Consider the following 23412-nt stretch of genomic DNA (forward strand, 5'->3'; position numbering starts at 1 on the left):
AGATCAGGTGCTTATTTATTGATATAGTTTATCAGTGGAGTGGATATTTATTATACTACTTCGGTTAGCAGGGATATGTAAACGAACAATCAGCCGCAAGCTGTCCACTTCCAAATATAAACTCCAACCACAGATTTTCAGATGGAGCTGTTGGAAGCGATTAGCAACAGGGACTTTCTACGAACTTAAATGTTTCTCGATATTGTCAGTTTCTACACTCTTCTAAAAACCAAACTATATGATTTAATTATATTTGGTGCATTACTATTTCCCTTACATTTGTTATTCCTGTTGTCCTCGTGGTCGTCGTCTGGGAACAGTTCCACCATGGGATCGTCGCGCTTCTTCTCGCCCTGCCCGCTGCGGTTGTTCTCCGACTCTTCGGTCATGTCACTGTCGTATTTGCTGCGAACAATAATATATATTACTCACTATTTCACTCGAATATCTACCCGCTTTAGGATTAAACTTTAGAGTGACTATCTGGCCCTCACATCCAACATTTTAACTCCTGGAATCCATGATCGAAAGCAGCACGCATTGTATGACACTAAATGGTAAAGCTCAGCGCGTTTTAAGAACACTGAGCAGTCTTAACCAGCAACGCAATTAAACTTATAGAAAGATAGGGAGTTGGAGGACTAAATTTCCACTCTTTCGATAGCAACGCATATTCGTAAATGTAAACTTTAATTATTGATTTCACATACACACCCTGTATATTACACAATGATGATTTATTTTTACCCAACCGAATTTCGGCCATGGCGGTCAATCTCAACGAAGATCAGCCAAGTACGCAGTAGATAGTAAGGTGTAACTCATGACTGATGACATTCCTTACTTTTCTCATGACTATAGACTTACCGTATAGAAGCCATGAAATCCAGATGCTTGTTCTCCTCTTCTAACTGCGCGACCCTCTGCTCTGAGGCCTGGAGGTGCTGCTGGGCGGCGGCCAGCTCGTCGCGGAGCCACGCGTTTTCCTGGCACAGCCGGCGCACCTGCGTGCGAAGCTTTTGCTTCTCCGCCTCAACTGATTGCAGATGGGAGGCTAGGGCCATCATTACCTGGAAACAAGAGATGGGTGGTTAGTAAGAGTCGACATACATATGGAATACGTTCTAATTTCGAGAGGGAAATAAGTATTTAAACAAGAAAATTGACTGAAGAAGTTCGTTTCAGTTCTGCATCTTTATATGTAGCGTTTCATGTCTGGTAAAGGTGTATTTGAGCTTAATTACATCTCACATTCTGGGTTCCAATTCAAATTATTTAGCGGTCCGATTTGAGATATGCGGACAGATTCTATGCCTATTACATTACGGGAATAAGGTACGCCATGGGTGCGCTAACACTTCTTATCTCTACCTACCTCATTTAGTGCTAGAGTTGATATTGTTAGGATTAATCTAGAACCATCATTTCTAAGCTTGCATTAAATTGACATTTGAATTGAATTACCGTCTGACCATCCTCAATATCTCAAAACAAGCGGACATCGATACATGACGTTGAGTTTGACCACCCAACGTGCTGACCATCTTAATCAATTTACATCACATTATTGCATACCCTGTTCATGTTTTCTAATAAATTATACATAATCATGTCCATCAAGTTCCTTCTCACTTAAATCGTTATTGGAATGAGCTTAAACTATGTTATTAAGACGCGTGCGCAAAACAACTTGTAAGCTTCAACGGTAATAGTTTACTTGGTGACGTTTTACATAGTTATAATATGAAATTTCTACTTTCTATCAATCTTGGATACGATGACATTTACAACCAATTTATCGTATAAACGAGGTTTATTAAAGGAAATTATTATATAGGTTTAAATGAGTATCTTTTCTCTTTATATAAACTCATAGAAATGTTGGCGCAGTACGCACATTAGAATTATACGCATAGAACTTAATTGCCATCTTAACCGTTACTGCAGGATTTGTAGTGAAAATAGGTGAATAAAAATATGGTTTCTTTGAAATGCATTGTAGCCAATGTAACTACTGGACATAATTAGACTTAACACCTTATATTTCAGGATGACGAGCGCAGTGGAATACCAAACAATACTTTGTAATTAAAGGTGTTGGATGGTGTTTCTACTGTTTACGGGCGGTCGTATGGCTTACCATCAAACGAACGACAAGCTTATCTCGTCATTCAAAGCAATAAAAAAAGGCTCATGTATGACCTTCTTTGATTGGTTAATTCTTGTCGATAAACTAGGGGCGTTGTGTTGAATGTTGCTCGCTAATATTGTGTTGGCTTGCCTTACACGAGTTCAAACAATTGAAACCTAACTAAAGTTTTTTTTGTAATTGACGAGTTTTAGAATCCAAATTAATTCATTAATTTATTATATTTTCTTCTTTCAAATGTGCTTGACCTTAATATAAATAACTCGACTTGACGTACAATAAGTGCCCGAAACAGATGCTAATAACATTCCAATGATAACATTAAATGCATGTACGATTACTTAATCGTTAATAATCTCACTGGATTACAACCGGACATTATCATTCACTTTGTATGTTTATACTTGGGTCATTGACATTTTTTTACAACAATATGGAGACAAATCCGCGCCCTATCACATTGTAGGTCAGAATGAAGCCCGATGAACATTTGAAAGACTAGTCGCAAGTTGTTTCGTGGCAGATAGACAGTGACCGTACCATACCTACCCATAATATCGTAAACGAATTTCATACTATACACAAACACATACCTACTCGCGGCTTTTATTAGTAGAAGGAGTAGACGCGCAACTGGTTCACCCACTTTATATTCCGTCCAGTGATGTGATAGGGGAGCGAACCCATCACCATATCGCACACAAATTACAGATTCCGGGCTAATACTGAGTATAAAACCCAATAGCACTTCGCCCGACCCGGAGATCGAACCCGAGACCCCCGCCCTACAGTATTACATTAATACAACTACATTAAGACAATCGGCTACAAACTAAATGCTCTTCATAAACCTCTAAATAAGAACTTTAAACTCACATTAAAAATGAATGTGAATTGAATATAATAAAACCCTAACACATGTACTTATTAAGTTAATCAGCATCCAATGTTAGACGAGTTTATAAAACAAACCAAGTTAGAATAATCATGTGTCAAATGAAGAGACATCACAGCGCCATGTTTCGAGCGCCCTAAACAGAAAATAACACTCTCAGCTCATAAAGACGTTATGTCAGTCACTCGACTAGTGGTAACAGGCGGTATGTATAAATAGCCGTGGTGGGTAGACAGCGCGCCACCCTGTAGGTAGGGTTGCCAGCCGTACTTCCAATATTCACAATTATAACCCATTTACCAGCGGAATGTTTGCTTTTTATTATTTATTGCATAATAAGGTTATTTTTCCGTGACACGCGTAATGTCATGTAACTGTCATGTTTACCGGCTAACATTCCGCTGGTAAATGGGTTAAAAAGCTTTGCATAAATGTAATGCGAATATGATTGTATCCTATTATATTATTATTTGCCAATGACATTTATGCTTATCCTTGACAAAAGAAAAGGTGTGAGTGTATAAATTCATCAAAAGTAGGTTGTAAATGGTAGTCACTTTATTAAGTATATTTTAGCTTTATTTCAATTGCCCAATTAAAATTCAACTACCTACGTATGTAAAAATCAAATTAAGGCGATTTTTAATACAGATAATATATTTAAGTAACAGAATACATCAGTTGTAATATCATTCGTAATAAAATAATATTCGCACAAAAAAAAGTGCCAAAAGCCGAGTTGATACCAACATGCTATTAAAAAAATTACATCCCTTTTTTTTATGAGGTTTCCTATTTTCCCCATAAAAAGTTGGCAACCCCACGCTAGCAGTGGTTCCACACATCCACACACTTTTGTTTTCACTAAAAACAAACATTCCCACGTTCATCAGTTCATTTTGTCGAGTCAAGCACTTCCTTTCATGAGAGATGACGACGCGAGTGACGAGCGGGAGCGACTGCGGCCATTTATTATGTGACTTATTGAGGAATGCCTGATTCTACTAATATAAATTTGAAAATATATCTGCCTTGGTGGCATAGCTGTATTTCAATACGACTGCAGTGTTGAATTTTTCTACTCGTTATCAGCCTGGAGCATGGAATTCGTGCTCGATATGAGCGATAGGCTCGCCCCCCATCACATCATGGGACGGAATACACACGACGAAAAATGGGTTAGTGGGTGGTTATAAAAGTCGTATGTATGTGTGTTTATGCGTGTATATTATATAGATGTTTTTAGATTAAATTGCTGTATAGATTTAAAGAAAATTTAGTACACAAGTATACTATATGAGCCTTACTGAATAACTATCATAGTTATACAACATTTTACATTGCTTTCTCTGACTGTAAATGTTACTCAACGTAGCCAGACATAATACTGAATACTTATTAGACGATTACAAAGATTATTAGCAACGTGGTATGTATACAAAATATACCTATAATACTTATGGTTGCCTGGCCCTGTATTATATACTGTCCCGTTGGGCACGGGTCTCCTCTACTACTAGAACGGATTAGGCCACGGTCTACCACGCTGGCCTATGTCTATGCACTCTGACATTATTATTGAAGTTAAAGACTACGCGCGCAATAAAACCACGTGAAAACGGTAGTCAATAAATATAATTGCAGAGAATCCGAGTATTTTAACAAAATATTTCCCGTTATAGTCATATCAATATATCGATATATATGAACTACGTACTACATCTGGCGTTCCGAACACTCACTGTTTTCAACTAAAGTGTACTGCAATCCGGCATTGTTTGCCATTCTACTTATACTCTATTTAAAGCGCACTCGATCGCGTCGATTGATGTTTTAGCGCTGCAACGAACTTGTTCTACAGATTTTTATAGTTTATATAGACTTCGTGTCTATAGAATATACGTCAATGCATCAAAAATGTTAATCCACGTGGATTTGAATTTGTTTTTACTATTAACTTATCTGGATAATTAGTCATTATATTAAACCTATGTAATCAATAAAAACTGTAGATTCCTTTGTTTATATTGTGATTCTTTTGAACAATAGTTGACATGGCTTGTTATTTAGTCAAAACAAGAAATAGTTAAATATTGCAACACAAAAAAAAAACAATAATCAGTGTTAAATAAATAAAAAAAATATAACTCATACTATGTAAAATGTACGAATATAAATACTATTTTACCGATAACAGTAAGTGCATAATGTTTATTATTTATCATTAGGTTTTGAACGCAGCTCGGCCCGCGTGAAGTTTTTTATTCACGTTTTTCATTTTTGTGGTAAAAAGCCTATAGCACACAATAGTAATGTAGCTTCATATTAGTGAAAGAATTTTCAAAATCTGTTCAGTACTTCTAGAGGCTAGCCTTTACTAATCTACAAACTTTTTCTCTTTAATTATTTCGTGCGTGTTACAACAAAATCTATTTAACAGGCGCGTTAAGGCCAAACACATTAATTCTAGACAATCACATTTCAATTTCGTACAGATTTCGCACATTGTTACTTTTTAATCTGACTAGGGAGTTCAAAGGTATTTTATTTATAACAATATTTTGATTTTATCAAAAGATAGTAGGCACGGGTAAAAGTGGACGTACGGAGCGACATAGTCGTGAAATAAAGACCAAGCTCCTTAAATAAAGATTTTAAAAAATCTGAATACAAAGTTTTCTCCACAACTTCTCTACCTTAGTAGACCTATTACGGGATAAATATGGCCTTGTAAAAAGCAGCATGTTTGATTATCCAGAATTGTATATTTGTGTCAAATTTGACCCAAATGCGTTCAGCAGTCCGTACATTGGCTTCTAATAAATATCCATCCACAAGCTTTACTTAACACGTTTGCGTGGTCTACCTCAGATATCCAAATAGCCTCAGCATCCGTTATCTCGCGCCGCACGCCGCGTCATCAACCTGAGAAGAGGTTGATCATTGTGCCGCCCCGCCGCGCCACACCGAGTTCTACCACACTGGCGCTATTTAATTTCCACCTCTCAGAGTACTTTACTCAAGTGCTTGACGTTGACACGTGTTTTTTCATCATTGTTGAGAGCTTTAGGGCCCTATTTAATAAATCAATCTCATTTTTTAATAGGATCTCATGTAGACATGAATGTATTAAACTATTTAATAAACAAAGCTTGAGTGGTCATTTGAGAGCTCGTTCTCAGCTGAGTTGGCGTTGTTTAATAAACAAAATTCAGCCGTCAAAATCCATCATATGGTGTGAATTGAGATATAATTTGATGTTGTTGATATCTGCCTCTTAAAGAACGACGGCCTTAAGTTGCCGGCGTTAATTTGACAGCGTCTCAGCTGATCTCGCATTTCAGAGCGAAACTGAATTCAATTTATTAGTACGGACCTTAGTGATTAGCTTAATAACGAATGGACGTCGGGTCTTAAATATTTGGGAAAAAACGTGCCCTTATTAATGTATGAACATGTATTTATTTCATTTATTAGTAAAGCTTCACCAACTAAATAAACATAAAACACTAATACTACGTGTATAACTATAATTTAAAAAATTACATGTACGCTTCTAAATTACAAGTAAGCTCAACATTATTTCAATTATAATTCACGTTATCGTTTTAATTTGAATCATAGTCCCATTGCATGGTGACACAATTTAGCTTGCATTTATAAAATGAATAAATAGCTTTAGCTCACCGTAATGTAAATAGACAATACCGTAGGCTTATATTTCTCTAATTGCTCGCGTAGTACACTATAATGAAGCGAATTTTTGTCGCTATATATTTACAATTTATTTTGCATTAGCCTGAGCCTGCGGGATAAATATTTTCCCGGGATAAATGTAGTCAAGAGTAATTATAGCTTCCATCAGTAAAAACAATATTAAAATTAATTCAGTTGTTCCTAAGATTAGAGCGTTCAAACAAACAAACTCTTCAGACTTATACTATTAGTATAGATTTAATAACTCTAAGCACGCTTGGTGATCCGAGGTCCATTTGTTGGTAAGTGAATATTTCTGGTATTTATCACTACGTGTGTGATAAAATATCATTATCACATCACAATCTACTTTACGTTACAATGTATTGGATAATCGTAATTATTTGTGTTTGTTTATTTATATTTAAACAATCAACTGTCCTGATCCAATATGTTGTGTTGATAAACATTGTCATAGAAAGAAAAAACACCGAACCATCAAACTCGTAGTCGGACAATACGATCTTTTAGTTACGATTATATAAGAGAGCCCGTTAAGTGGCTGTTGTATTTTGTACTTAATATAACTGGAGCCTTCAAAATTCAACACGTCCAAAATTTCAAGATCTATATTCAAATATTCGCAGCTACTGACCAAGAGTAAGACGTATATTCAAAAATGCATAACTATCTATGGTAGAAAATTTACTTCTGTTACTCTTTTTTTCTATTTTAGAGAGGCTTGATGGGATATCACCTTGTAATAGCTTTAGTAATTCTTATGTCGTTTCATACGTCCACCTAAACTGTCTATACAATCCTAATAATACCAATTGAACGTCAATATCCCACCACAAATACAAACAACATCAATGATAAACACAACGAACGTCAAACAAAATCTTCGAAACCACTCGAGGCTAAGCGTGCCGTAAACAGCGTTCTCGGGCTGTGTAGGTGACCTAAATGACGTAGCTCGTGGATCCTTCAGCCTTTCAGCGGAACTAGGCCGAGCCCTCGCCGCCAGCTAGGGGTTGCTAGATTCACGCTCATGATTTGCTGGACATTCCGCGATTAATTGTAAGAAAAGAAGAAAGAAAGAAATATGTATGTTGGCATAATTTAAAACGAGAGACATAATAACACTGAAGTAACAAAAAAATAAAAATAAACAATTAAAAATACGAAGTGGGTAAGTTTCAATTATAATTTATTTTTGAAAACAAGCAGGTATTTTAGTAAATTTTTTACACTAATTATACCCAACAAAAACATTTTAATGATATAAAATATTATACCTAGAATAAATGAAAACCTTTTACTGTTAAAATTATCAAAAATGTACATTACATTGGACACCTGTTTTAAGACTTATTGGATAAGCTAAGCTAAATTGTCTGATTTAAACTCGATGAAAGAATCTAGATTTCGAAAGTACCGACACAGTAATTACTGGACTAGGGACCCGATATAAACTTCCGCTCCCCGATTTCCCTGCCGCATGGTAACACCCGGTTCTAACGCTAAATAGCCGCCGGTAGCCGGATGGTGATTAAGGAACGTTCCCGAGCGTTAAACCAACGACAAACTAAAGAGAAACTGTGCCATAATGAACGTCGGAGGGAAACGTAGAGTGCTCGCGTTTGAGTGGAAGTGTGTGTTTTTTTAATTGGAACGTGCAAAGGCCTGGATATGGCTAGTGGTGACGTCACCAGCCTGTGGCAAGTTTTGTATAAATCAAACGGGTATCAATGGATTTTCACATGTCAACCAAAGTTGATATAAAATTATTAGGTCTTTATACTCAACTGGGGAGAAGACAAGAACGAATTTTAAAAGCGAAATAATGAAAGTTAATATTAGAAACACTATGAAATACCATTAATATATCGTGCCTTAAGCCTAGTTTAAGCTACGCTAATATTTTAGTCGAGTAGCGAGTAATTTATTAAATAAACGCATCTGTGTACAAGTCTGCTCGGCATAATTTTCAGTGTTGATACGTTTAGTTACAATATTATCCGCTATGCGACAAACATACTAGCGCTGTCCGAACTAGCCTTTATTGCCAAATTCATTTCGTATACGCCACCGTGGCCGTCTAGCGCGGTCCAGCAGCGCTCTGAGGTACTGAGTTTGAATCCCGGGTCGGACAAAGTTATATTTGGGTTTTTCTGCTCAGTATTAGCCCGTAGTCTAGAATTTGTGGCCGATATGGCAATAGGCTCGCCCGCTATCACATCATGGGACGGAACACACTTGGCGAAAAGTGGGTGGCCTGGTTGCGTCTCTGCATAGCCCATGCGTGGTGTGTTTAATTTCATATACCAAAATAATAAGTATTTGCCAATAAAATATCTTCAAGAATCGCATTCGCTATAACTAGGTAAACACTCACGGCACCGTGTTGATATTATCGCGAAGTTTAAAAACAAACACAGACGCTATTCACAATCATTATCTAAGATACCATAACACGATAGCAAACGTTTTCAAACAATTAGTTATTATAACACTTCAATAAACAAATAAACAAATTACTTGCCTCTTCGTCGTATCCAAACATGCAATCCGTAATATTTTTCGATGAACACTGTCCCATAACGCCTGCGATTCTAGGGAACCTAACTTAATACTTCCAAAACAATTACCTTTTCACATAATATTTTGAAGTGAATTTGGTAGACAGTTACTTTGAACTATGAAATTAACACCTTCCAAAATTGGTGAAAACGGCCAATATTTATTGGGATGTCAAAACTTTAGATCGCAAATGTTGTAATTATACCACTTGTCTGACACGTAGCTGAACCTTTACACCAAAAGAAAAAAAGAAATAACACACATAAACTTGCCTCTTCGTCAAATCCAAACATGCATTCCAAAATCATAATTCGTCACCAACTGTATATATCGTCTAACGTCTCTACACGTCCACACGTGAGTCACTCACAACATATACAATTCAACAACACCACTACATCACAAATGACAACACAGTTGTAAACAACAGACCTCTCATCTGTACCCGAGACTCGAAGGCGCGAGTAATACCATCCGCTGGCAAACCGCAGACCGCAAGGCGACAACGTGTCTCGACGGTGTCACGACATCGAGAAAACCACGTGAGACGTGTAATCACGTTGACTCAAGCTATGGCCAGATTGCTTTTTTACCGTTGGATCATGAGATACATGTTGCGATTCTTAAGATTTATTTCTAAGGTAGACATCAGAATTCAACAATTTAGGGCTCAAGTACCTACGCTGCCACATGTTTAATAAAGCGGGCACTAAGAACTTTTACCAAAACAGTGTTTGTGCTAATGAAACTGTTTATAACTTAGGCATTATTTCCTCGGTTAAAAGGAACGCGTTAATTGTCAATTAACTTCGGATAACAAATTGCATTCTTACATGAAACATCCGAACAGAAACTGCAACAAAGTTAACTCTAATTTCAAAGTCTAAACATTCTTACGTTTTTCTATACATCCTAACAATACAGCGAGCTAGTGGCAGCTATGATAGCAAACATTACATTTGCCAATAAAAAGAAACAACATCATGTAGATCTGCTAATTGAAAAGCATTGCACGACATTGAATTGCACAGGTTTATTGCCTTAAGACACTACATTTTGAGTTTCATAATCTCTAGAATATCCCTCAGAACTGAGCACAATATTTTGCTTGCAATTTGATTATTCATAATCTATCATATAGAGACTCTCGTATACGAGAAACCTAGTAAATCATTTAATAACTAAGAGCTCATAAATAGTTGAATCAAAGTGAACTTTCAAAATTGGAATGTAGCCTATCTACCGAAACAAATCTGCAAGTTACTTGCAAGTAAGTGGCAAAGTTAGTGTTAACTTATTCGTAGGCGAAACTTTGGCGCAAACCATTAGTTAAACCAGAGCGGGCAATTTATTTGGCTGTCGGGGCCAACGCGGCATTGCGAAAATCGCTGGACTATCGCTAGGTGACATTGTTTTTAGATCATCTAGATTTAGTTTGCTCGTGTAATTTACGCTTACACTATTAAGTTATTCATTAACTACAAAGTTAGCCTTTACTGGTGTATTTTGGATAGGTGTATTATTATACCTTATTCAAGATTTAAGTTTAGGTCATACCATCATGAATTTAAATGATTAACAAGCCCCGATTTTAAAATAAAAAGAAGCCAAGATTTTAAAATAAAAAGAATTGTAACCCAAATCAACCCTACAAAATTATCACAATTTCACAAATGCAACAAACTACCATTCACTCACCTGTGCTTCTCCCAGCCCGAGCTCGATCGCGTCGATGCTCTTCCTCACCAGCGCTGCCTTCTCATGCTCGTGCTCGGTGTTGGCTGCCAGGCCGGCGAGGAGCTGCGCGTGTTCAGCCCGCAGCGCCTCCAGCCCGGCGGCGACCGTACGCGCGCCGGCCACCATTTCCTCCTGCGTCATCGCCGTCATCCTGCCTAGGGACTCGATCTTCTTTCTGCGAAAGAGGAGAAGATTTTTCAAATGAGCATTTTAAAATAAAGGCATTTTCAGTTTGCTAACCACTTTACTTCTTAAAGGTAAGCTGATTATAGGTATTTAACGAAACGTCATTTTACTTCACGTTTAAGCCGATTTTCATAACACATATAAATTCTATAAAATGAATATATTGACCTGTTAAAATGTTCGATTATCTGATAATTTTAATTAATAATAATGTTACTTTAGAATCAAAAAAACTGCGTTTCAAGAGATTCTATGCTTTACCCAAGACAGTTATGCTGAATGAAAATTCTCACATGCTGAATGAAAATTCTCGTTATCAATTATAAATCATCAGAGACAATACAAACGTTCTAACAAGGTACTCGTCCTATTTAGGTCAAGCAAACAGACAATTCGCAATAATTGCCAACAATTAAAACCCGTCACAATATAAACAATGCTGGAGCCGGTCAGTTGACACGAATCAGTCGGCGTTGAACGTTTGGACGCTTTCACATTAGCCGGTAACGAAACCGACCCGATATCCTTCCGATCCGATATCTTTATCAAGGTGCTAAACAGGAAAGCAATACTGCTCTTCAGTAAAATCAGATGACTAGTAATATGAATAGTGGGTCCGAGAACAAAAAGGACAATAAGTCAATGAATATCATTCCAATTTTATTAATTTGTTTATTAATGAACGGAAACATAATATACGGCTGAAAGGTTATCCCAGCTTACTGTTAAAGGTTTTTGTACTATATCGTTTACAACACTGGAAGATATTCAGTGCGAATGGTAACAGCGAAAAGCAAATACGAAGCCGATTATGAGCCTAAAAGTTGAAGTATTTTTTTTACTATTTAATTTTCTATCCAATAGTTTCCGAGTTGTTTTAATAATCATAATGCTTAATTAAATTCTATACGTTAAATTATAAATTAACATAGATAGTCTAAAAATCAATACTTTACAAAAGTTAAACATCGAAAGTAATAATATTAACTAGATATGTATGTTTTTTTAAATGAAAGGCTTTTTTAATTTATTTATATACCTTTAATACGTTTATCATTCCGTCCGACATATCGGAGTACGCAAAGCTCCCGACATGTCGGAGCGGATATCGTTACCGACTATTGTAAATGTGCTATTAGTCGAGAAAGTGCTGTAATTGGTCCATTGCTTAGATACTGATAGCGTTAATAAGTGTGTCACTTAAATATATGTCAACTTGTTTGTTTTCTGGAAAGTTCTTATAAGTGTAATTAAATGGAGACGATTGATGAGTATTTATTGTCCTAACATAGTTAACCATTGTCTTTCACACAAGTATGGGATATCTTTAGCTCCGACATAGTAAAAATACTACTAAGAGATACAAACTACATTTACAAATAACAGAATACACACACATAATGTACAGTATTCACTTATTTAGTAGTTTGCTATTTTGTTTAAGATAATATTATAATGTATATTCCGAATTATGTATGAACTAATAACCACTAAAGTTATGCTAAATAAGAAACCGTTTAGGCAGTTTTAACTTCACTTGATTTTGATATAATATTGAGTCATCGACGATGATAAAGTACAAGGAAGAAATTTCTGGCGCGACAACATTCATGAGATCGGAATGTGATTCAGTAAAAACAGTTTTGGCAAGATCTGCCAAACTGGCAAAACTAACAACAACATTCACTGTGCCATCAAGATAATTAAAGCTGATAAGTCAAGACAGGCTTGAAATTATAACAACAATAATCAACAGACAACTCCAATGAATGTTTGGAGAAATTGTATGACGCAGTCCACGATACGACAAGTCTAATTGTGTTGGCGATAAGATAGTCAAGTTTAATGTGAATAGTATAATTTTATTATGATGCCAATAAATACCAATATGTATGTCATTAGGATAGCTTGTCTCTCCCTTATCTTTATATTTAAAAAAGACATTAACTGTATTTTCTTTAATGGATTTCACTTAACATCCTACTTAGTAAGAAACATTTTATACTATGCTACTCTAGAGTGTACTGAGGTCGTCAATCCATTCTGCGATAACCGCGACAAACGATCTACAAGTACCAGGGCATCATATAACAGAGGAAGCACGCACACAAACACGCTGAATATCAACGAGTTTTCCGATAACGGCACCGTGCCCAGTTTCCCGTGGAAGTGACTTGCGAAACGCCAGGGGTGCGCCGACATGGGACTCGGTGATGCCGTGTGAAAGCCACTTCGGGTCGGAATTTCGATACGTTTCGTGCCGTTTGAATACGAGCCATATTTCAAGTGGTATACGAGTGATATTTGTGCGATAAAGATAATGGAATAGGGAAGTACACATGATCGCTTTTGTTATGGTATCCTGGTAGATGAGTTTTTGTTTGATCGATACAAGTTGTTTTTATAACGTGTAGTCCTGTCGAGTGGCCTTGTACAAGTAAATAGATTAAATATCAACATCTTCAATAAATATGCCACGTAGAGAACAACTACCGCTTCATTTAATTGGAGTTTAAAATAAGTAATTTACATTTTCAAATGAGCATAAGTCTGGCTATCAATTTTCAATTCACTAAAATGAAAGCAGTATCCATGAAACCTTAGAAAAACTTGTTAATAAAGACACAAATATTACACTTTTAGGGTATTATAAGCCAACACGGGCCAAATTTTTTTCATGGCATCTAACGCGATTACACAGAAGACCGGGTTTTAAAAACCTTAAGTCAATTAGTACGTGAATTTGAATACTTTTTACCTTTTGTACCAAATACATTAAAATAAACTAAAGACATTAAAATAAAACTATTTTACGGACTTTATCATTCAGAAACTTAAGACTGAGGGAAAGCAATTGGAATTTTTAAAAAAATCCTATATTAATTATTCTGATATGTATTTCCATTCAGGTGAATGAGAAATGCGCAAAACATCTCTCAGCTGAGATTTTCGAGGACCAATTTAAAACGGCTTTAGGTGTCTTTTGGGTCTAGATTACACCGCAGACTATTATACAAATTTATTCTTGATAATCTGCTTTTACAAATGAATTGTTACATATTTTTTTCCTTGGTATTTGTAGCCTTGTTATAGCTCAAAATAATTATGAGCTTTACGATAAGTACAAAAATAATGTAAACAAGGATATAATCAGTAAAAAATAATATAAACCTAAATCAGGCCAAAGAATCTTATCTAAATTATTCAGATGCTCTAATCGTCCAAATAACGCAGTTATCAGATATTACACGAATATCGATCCGGAGTACAGATATGGAAAATAATAACTAAAGCTCTGTCGTTTGAAGCAAACGCAGACGTAGCTGTAGAGTTTTGGATGAAATTTAGATACAAGTCATGATCCAACTATTATTAAAAAAGTGCTCTATGGGAGATTTATTTTAGTTAAGGACACAAGCAGACGCATACTGCACACAAACCCTTATTCTATCATATTTGAAGATGCTGTACTTATTTTTACATTTAGTTAAATAAGTTAAACAGTTAACAGTACTTAAAAATACTATACATAGATTTGTCTGTAATAGTTGGCTTTTCTTTTATATCTTTTATTTTAAAGGGCTTAAAGCGTTCATTCATTTATTCATTTTATTCACAAAGCGATCACCGAACCGAACACCCGGTCTATCATTGACAATAGTCCGCTAAGCAACGCATCTTAATGTCCTTGCAAATTACTGAACCGATTAAGTAAGACAATAAGTCTGTTGTACGATGTTTAAACACGTTTATACGATTGAAATGACCTAGGAAGTAGTCAGACCGTCTATTATTATATTACGTGGTCTAGTACATTTAGATTGAGGTGGTTCTGCCCAATTCCCATGGCATAGATAGTAGTGACGTGGAGAGGCGCTTACTTGAGGAGGCCTTGAAGAGGGAAGCAGTGGACGAAGATAGGCTGATGCAGATGCATAATATTTCTACTGTTTAATGTCAGAAAGAGAACCAAACAACTAGTTATAATCTATTAAGCAATCTAACATTGGCAGCCGGTAGAAATAACAGACTTGTAACAGGAATTTTCATTACCTTCATTTTACTAAGTAGATTACAGTTTCTACATAATATCTTTAATACAATAGCAAATCCAAATATAGCCTACGTACGTGACAGTATTTATACAGATGTTAATTAGAGATGTAGGTTTATAGCACTTCCGTCACTAGAACGTGATTGTAATCCAGGATGTCAATAACTGTTTGCAACGAAAATATGGGTTGCTAGGAAGTAGTAATTGACACCTGTCACACGGCTGTTACTGTCACCTTGACATTGACTTGGTCATGGATATTATGGGTAGAATTTAGTGGAATGATAAAAAGAACATTATTGAATTTGCTTCGTTTTGTCTCTATATGATTCCTAGAATAGAGAATTCACAAATCTTATGACATGAAAATCGGCTTTCATATACTATTTTCATACATGATTTTTTTTTAGTAAATACATCTATCAGCACCTAACGTAGTTGATGGTAAAATACAAGAGAGGGTATATATTCGTCCTTAAGACATAAAAATGCAAAACCTTTAATGAATCCAAACGCCATAAACTTTGGCAACTAACATCATAATATTATTTTTCTGACGATCCCCACGCCATGAATGACGGAGGGGATACTTGCAATATGGCGTCTTCACGGTGGTTATTAAAATTGACCACCCCACCGCCCACAAAATTAATTCCGACATGCCTTTGTCCCTCTTCAGCCTTTAGAAGCCGAGTTACCTACGTCTGGGGATGCTCCGTATAACAACGCCACGAAGGGAATCTAATAAATATTTTCACTATTATACAAAAAAAAAATATTCCTGAAGTAAAGAGAAAGTTATAATAAAATATATTTACAGCAAAATAGAAATACAAATTCTCAGCAAATATTTATATTACAAAACCAAATTCCAATTCCCAAATACTCCTCGAACGGCGACCCGAAACGTTTTTGTGTGTAGCACAATAAGACGAATCATCTTTGGAACTTGACGAACGCAAATTGTTACGGTTTCCGTTATTTTTCCATTGGAATAGGAGTCACGTACTGGAGTCATGTAAGATTGTACCTGGACGACGTCATAGATGATCAAAATCGCTAGTGAAATATAGTTACAGAGAAAAGCGAAGAAAGCCACAAGAGAGGCAGTTCTAATACTGTACCACAAAACAGTTAAAATATCAGGGTATCTATTCTAATAACATAAACATAATACTTGAACCTAAAATGCCAGTAAATGTGTTTTGCGGGTAGTTACCAACGAGATTGCAATAAGACAGAAAATAGTCGTAAATTCTATTCTTATATGATAAAAACTTAAATTGGATAATGGAATCTTTTAACACGATCAACGAAGCGTTATTATTGCTTGAAAAAGCAATTAAAAATGCGTAAATACTTCAAAGTTTAAAGTGTATAAAAAATCCACTTTTTCATTTGCATCTCACTTCGTAGAATTGTGGATTGTGAAACTAGATAAATACGAGTGTTATGTAACTTTGAAAGCACTTCTTTTTTCGTGAAACAAACCAGCTATGTGTAGTTCATTCTCCTTTTGTGGTATGTTTTTGCTTGTGTACAGTGAAAAATATCACCTTGTTAGTACTCGAAATAACTAACATAAAAGTACTATTGCATATTATGTATGTGCTTTTAATGGCTAAATATCAAAAACCATACAACTAGCTATGGACAAAGTCAATGAGTATGATGAATAAATAGTACTTATTGAAGAAAATGCAATGTAAAGATTAGGTAGATAACAGAAGTCTACAAAATCCATAGCCATGATGATTTTGTGACGTAAATACATCCGAGTCTCAAGATGTTGAAGATTAATAGCCAAATCTTCGTGAATACAAGACTTCTAAGTTATTGCATCATCAAGTTAATAGCGTAATTTTCCCGTGCGATGTTTCTGTAAACAAATGTTCCACACAATGCAACCAAGATTAATCTCGTGAAATAAATTACAAGTCTCTTTAATGAAGCCTCAGGAAAGCAACAGTTTAAGTAAAGTGAAGTAAAAGTACGTTGAATTGTTTGACGTGCCACAAATCTGATATTCAGCAACCACAAGCATTTTGATCAGAGTGTAAGGACTAAAATCGATACCAAATTCCCTGATCACGCTCTAGAAACCGGCCTCCATGTAATTTCGGTCCTGACAATTAATGTCAAAACACTACGTCCCGCGAGACAACCGCAACTGATTTAATCGGGGATATATATAAAAATGAATCCCTATGTCCCTTGGTCACGCCATCACGCGTGAACGGCTGGACCGATTTCATTTTTTTTTCTTTGTGTTTGTTATAGTCAGGAGAAGGTTCTTATGAAAGAAAAAAAAACAAAAAATTGCGCGAAAAAATAGAACATTTAAGAAAACTTAACGAAAATATTAATTTTATATAACTTTCAATTGTTTGAAATAACTGCCAGCGATTGACAGAATGCGCGCTGCAAATTCATAGTTAAGACGGAACAACGTCTATCGGGTCAGCTAGTCTGGCATAATTTTAATCATGTCACGATCTACGGTGCACCAAGTGGCTTATTAAGGACGTCAAAGTCAACTATTTGTATAACGATATTGTATTTACAGGTGTTTAGAACTATCGTATACCCCAGCTGCTTATTTGCCATTTCTCCAACACTATAACTTACACATACAAATAACCCAACCTTGAAGCATCTCATATTCTGGATGTTACACCGTATCACAAGTTATTGCCATTACATTCCTTGTATCTCATTTCCCCGTAAATTCCATTTTCCTCGTAACACAAAACCTTATCAGCCGGAATCACGGCGTGCCGTCCTCGCTTGTCAAGTGGAGCGGCGGGTTGCGTAAGTCGGTATAGTGTATCAACGTGATACTATGCACGGGCCACATACGGTGTTACCTTCGCAATTTGACAATTATCCGTAGATGGACGTTGAGCTTGAGACGAATTTGGGGATTTGTTTATGTGGACGTAGTTTTACTCATAAGGGTGTAATAAAATTCCAAATGCTGTAAATGAAGCTTGCTTATAAGATTTTTTTTTAAAACCGTACCGGTCGCAGACGAAGCTCTTGCGTAAAGCTGCTTTATTCCAAATATATTCGCGTTTCCATCTCCACAAGGAACGATTTCTTCAATTATGTGGATTCACCACTTTACGGGACAAATGACTACAAAATTTCTACACAATAAAATTCCCAGACAGCAGTAACGGACCGTATTCTCAATACAACTGAAAAATATCCAATGAAACCTAACTATACTCTAACAGATGTACAAAGTTAACGTAAACAAGACGTAGTATGTGAATAGAGACTGCAAATCAGATGTGTGACGGACCCGCCGGAAGGTCACACCGCACAGTTGACAAAGTTAACACAGCTTGAATAACCAATGAGGAAACACACACTTAGAACGATGCCGCTAAAAGCAATCATGTTGTTCACGCGATTGCCTATTAGGGTAATATCGCGTTTGTATAATCAAATGTTTGTGCGCGTCTGTTTTGCCAGACGAGCGAAAAAACAATGTTTGTGTTTCGTTTTTATGTAGACACACGTTTCATTATATATTAACAGCCATAAATTAAGTTTTATTAACAATACATACATATTTTAACTGACCTAGTTTTGATAATATGGTAATTATAATATATTTCGTGGTGCTAATTAAATGAATAGGTACAGTACACGCACCATAAAATTAATCAAAAGACTAAACCCACAAACAGTCTCAAAAATATTTTACGCAGACCCATAAAGTTTATTTTGGTCTACACTCACCAAAAATGTACAAAACAGAAATTCCGTTGTTTAATCTCGCCGTAGTGTAGACAATCCCTTAAACTTAATATACTGTCCATACAAATTTCTAAATACTTTCATTAACGAAACTAAATACTTCCAACCTCCAACAAACAATGCAATGTTTAAATCGGTTATTCAGACCTGACTGGGAGGCGACCACCAAAACACCCTAGGGGATGGGGTGGAGCGGGCGACGTGGGGCAAATAAAATAACCCGGTAACCATAGCAACCAAGGACGACAACCCTCCGCCGGCGCGACACGCGTGTTTGGAGAGAAAATTAGAAAATTTTATAGACCGTTCAGTTAGATGAAGTGGGTTAGGCGGCGTACAAACACACCTATTTCCGAGACGCGAGACATATTTCAGATACGGGATTGTGTCACTATTTTTATTTTGTTTTGTTTTTTTATACACACATACACATCACGCGTTTATGCCCGAAGGGTTAAGCAGGTGTGCAACCAAGGCACCAACGTTTCGCGAAGTGTGTTACGTCTCATGATATGATAACAGGCGAACCGATCGCCATATCAGACAAATTCTAGACTCCATACTGATAGTAAGCAGAAAAACTCAAATATCCCTTTTGCCCGACCCGGGATTCGAACTTGAGACTTTAGAAGTGGTCGTACCATGCAATACAACTTGCCACCGAGGCAGTAGTTTTCTTATATTTTTTTATATATCTGAATAAAAAAATGAGCAAGGCACTCGATTAATGCCTGATGGTGAGTGATACGCAGGCCAATAAACCGTATGAACGCTTCAACGAAATTACCATATCCAATACATTGTCATTATGAGATATATGTCGAGCCTCATGAGGTCCAGTAATTAAACAGAATCTGTTTTACAGATTGGGGAGCATTACAGAGCTTGCACACAGTTGCATGATGCACGATAGGTACCTACCGACACTTTCACAGAGGCCTAACATCTACCACATTAGAATAGAGAAAGAAAGCCGTCGCTATTTTCTCTTTACCTAATTAAAACAACAACTGTAATCGTTTAATTATATAGCTGTTTAAATACTTTCCCTTTTATGCGCTTGTATTAATAAACGTTTTATTGATACTATGGCTTTATTGCTCAGCCCATTGATTCAAACAGTATAATTATATCGGAAAAGCGATAAGATTTTTTAATGTATTATATTAAAAAATCATTAATATATCTTTAAAATAATGAAATATGCATCAGTGGCGAAGGCTGTAATTTTTCGAAAGGTAGCCCAATACAACATATAGGTACTACTAATGTGCAAAAATGCGGTCTACAAATCTTTCTAATGATAATAAGATTTCATATAAATTACGAAAGGGAAGCCGGCAGGAATTGAATGATATGGGAGCCTTCGCCACTGGTATGCACGTTGAAGTCAATAGTAGACATCTATTTAGACTTGAAATAGAAAAAGGGGTTAAGACAAGGTTTCGTTAAAATGTTATAGAGTAACATGTTACAAGTACTTAGAAGTAAAATGTATAAAGATATTATTATAATTAAAATGTATAAGGGAATGAGCCTATAAAACGATTGATGCATAATTACATTAATATACCAACGTTGATTAACTAGTTTGAACCGTAATCCACGACCTCATAAACGTAACGGATAAATATATCCATTTCTAACCAGACTTAAAAAAAATCTAAATGGAACAAACTGCATACGTATTGTCTCGATGAATGCGACAGACTAATACCAAAAACATGAACACGCTACAAACATTTCATTATATAAAATCCAGAAAACATACATTAGCACATATAAAACTCCATCACAACGTGAAAGTTTTAAGTTGGGAGGCGGCGGGCCAGACGTCATAAATCTTGCGATATAAAACTGTACAAGAGGGGGATCGTAGGGGATGTTCCCGGGAAACGCATGAAAAGCTGGGAAGGTGTGCTTCCTTGGCCACGCGCCAGGGGCGGTCCGGGCTTAATACTGTCGCGCACTCGAGGGCTGTCAAGTGCAATGGTTGACGACATATACAATTATGTACTCGTTATGCTTTGAGCAGTGCAAATGAGAGTGGGGAGAAGGTCAACAATTAATCTTTGCTGATACACGTACAATTTTACTTCCTTCGTTTATTTTTCCTGCTCTAGCCATGAATGCAGTAATCCTGTGTTTAATCAAGTATTTGTAACATGACGTTAAGTCTAGATTTGCATGAACAACCGTGTTGACAAAACTCGAAATTACAACCCTAATACAAAACTAATTTTCCTGCCGAAACCAACCTTAGCACAATGGACACAAAAGCTATTTTCCCGTTGTTTCGAAGTCAAGTAATGCATTATACACATTAATGGCGACTATAAGCCGGCTGGTGCCAGGTCTGTAGGCGCCTAGGGACAAGGCGCATTGCACCGTGACTAGGGGGGCGGGTTTACCGTTTCATGTTTAAGCAAATTGTGTTCTAAAGTTTATGTTACAAGAACGATTATCCTGTAATTGTGTAAAGTTTTTATTGCTACAATATCAAGAATGCGCCGAATATGTACGTAATATTTAAATAGTAGGCTATATCTGAGTCATTTCCTACGATTATTTTTGTTGCGACACCAATACATTCTGTAATATTTTTTAAACTTACTTATGTAAACATATATGAAGTATATAGCTACATACATCTTTAATGAGACGTTCAAATTATAACAACCCTGACATTCGTATATAGTATCCTTTAGATGCCGCCAGAGACCCGGAGGGTTGGATCTACGATCCTTTTGATGTAAGGGTTCCTACCCTGTTCCTAAAATAGTAAAAGGTTTAGTTTCCCTTCCTAGAACATAAGTAGTACATACGCGATTGAATTTAATAAAATTTTCACAAAACGTATGTATTCAGTCAATGATATACAACACATCTACAATAGTAAAAAAATAGCTATTAAACTTCACATTAAAAAAAGTCCGACGTCGCTAATTTTTTTTTATTTTTATTCTGTTTTCTAAAATGTACAGAATTGTTTCATCTCCCGGAACCCAGAACGTCAGAGGTGCGTCATACCAAGCACGCAATACAAGTATGCCAGCGAGTATTTAGAATGCCAAATAAATAGGTAACAGATACTACGCCTATGTATTGCGCGGTGTAATGCAATATCGCGGTGCTGGACCGTGAATACCGCGAACGAAAGGAGAATGGCGACTTCGCGTCTATGCGCGAAATATACAAAACGTGCTGTAGATTATAGCTGTAAGATAAATTTATCGGGTAGAAGAATACTGATCAAAATCAGAACGTAAGCAACTCGCCTTACGATTGAACGGGAAAATTTGTCGACAAATTCATATTATTATGATTATCTCACTAATGTTATAAATGTAAAACTGTGGGAATGTTTGGATGTTTGTTTGAAATAAATACAGAAACAGCTGAACGGATTTAGATGAAATTTGGCAGACGGGTAGACTATCTCCTGGATTATAGACATAGGCTACTTTTCTCCCGGTAATTTGTTACCATGTGAAATAACGGACCTGTTTAACCAGATTTTTACATAGTTGGCGCAATTGTCTTACTGGTAGCGCTATAAACAATATTTTAGGGAGTTTTGTATCGGGAAAAGTTTTTCACGTCTGCAAAACCACGAACAACACCGAGTAATAATAAGTTCACGCCTGTATCCCGTAGGTGTATACAGTGATGTATCAATCGTAGTCTTAGCTCAGCAAACTAACTTCGATGTCCAGTAATATGTTTTTGAATAAGTTACCTGAGATCAATATACATCGTATGAAAATGGAAATAGCAGTATTAGTACAACTTTGAATATAAAGAGAAACTAAAATTACCGCTTAATATTTTATGAGACATAATGCTCTTTGACTAAAATGTTCCGAACATAGTTTCGATATTAGACTACTTATTCGATATTAAGTTCTTGGATAAAAGGAATATTTTCATAGGAAATTTGAATATATGATTTAAAATGTTTATGCTCCACGTACCGAGAAACCCTCATGGGATCTTATCCGACTTCCAGTATTCATATTATAAGGTCAAACACGTTTCAAGTTTTAAAAATTCTAAAAAACGTTCATTTTTATACCGACGTTTTTATATATTTATGTTTAAAGTTATCGAACACTAATAATAATATGAAATTTTGAATTCTCCCATGTCATCATTAACTAAAGACTAACCCCTTTATTCATAAACGTTTTTTATCGAACGATCGAGTTAGGCTGCGATAACAAGTCTGTTTCTCAGTGCTGACGGCATGGCAGTCTTCGCAGTGCGTAGACGTTGGGCCGTTGTGATTGGCTAATATTAAAATACTACAATAATAACCAATCACAACGGCCCTATGTCTGTCTC

General features: G+C 36.1%; 1 protein-coding gene across 6 annotated transcripts in view; it reads right to left on the reverse strand.

Moving 5' to 3' along the window:
• Window positions 1–23412, reverse strand: part of LOC115445807 (kinesin light chain) — an 80970-nt gene that overhangs the window by 22332 nt on the left and 35226 nt on the right. For all 6 annotated transcript variants that reach the window (XR_005112214.1, XM_030172246.2, XM_030172243.2 and 3 more), the window contains 3 exons: window positions 11022–11235; window positions 868–1070; window positions 278–405 (listed from right to left, as the gene is read on the reverse strand). Coding sequence is in view for 5 of the 6 variants with exons in the window: in XM_030172243.2 (XP_030028103.1) it covers window positions 278–405; window positions 868–1070; window positions 11022–11235 (545 nt within the window). In the remaining variant the exon portion in view is untranslated. The remainder of the gene's footprint in view (window positions 1–277; window positions 406–867; window positions 1071–11021; window positions 11236–23412) is intronic.

Source organism: Manduca sexta, chromosome 11 (assembly GCF_014839805.1).
Source record: "Manduca sexta isolate Smith_Timp_Sample1 chromosome 11, JHU_Msex_v1.0, whole genome shotgun sequence".
In the NCBI taxonomy this organism is placed as follows: domain Eukaryota; kingdom Metazoa; phylum Arthropoda; class Insecta; order Lepidoptera; family Sphingidae; genus Manduca; species Manduca sexta.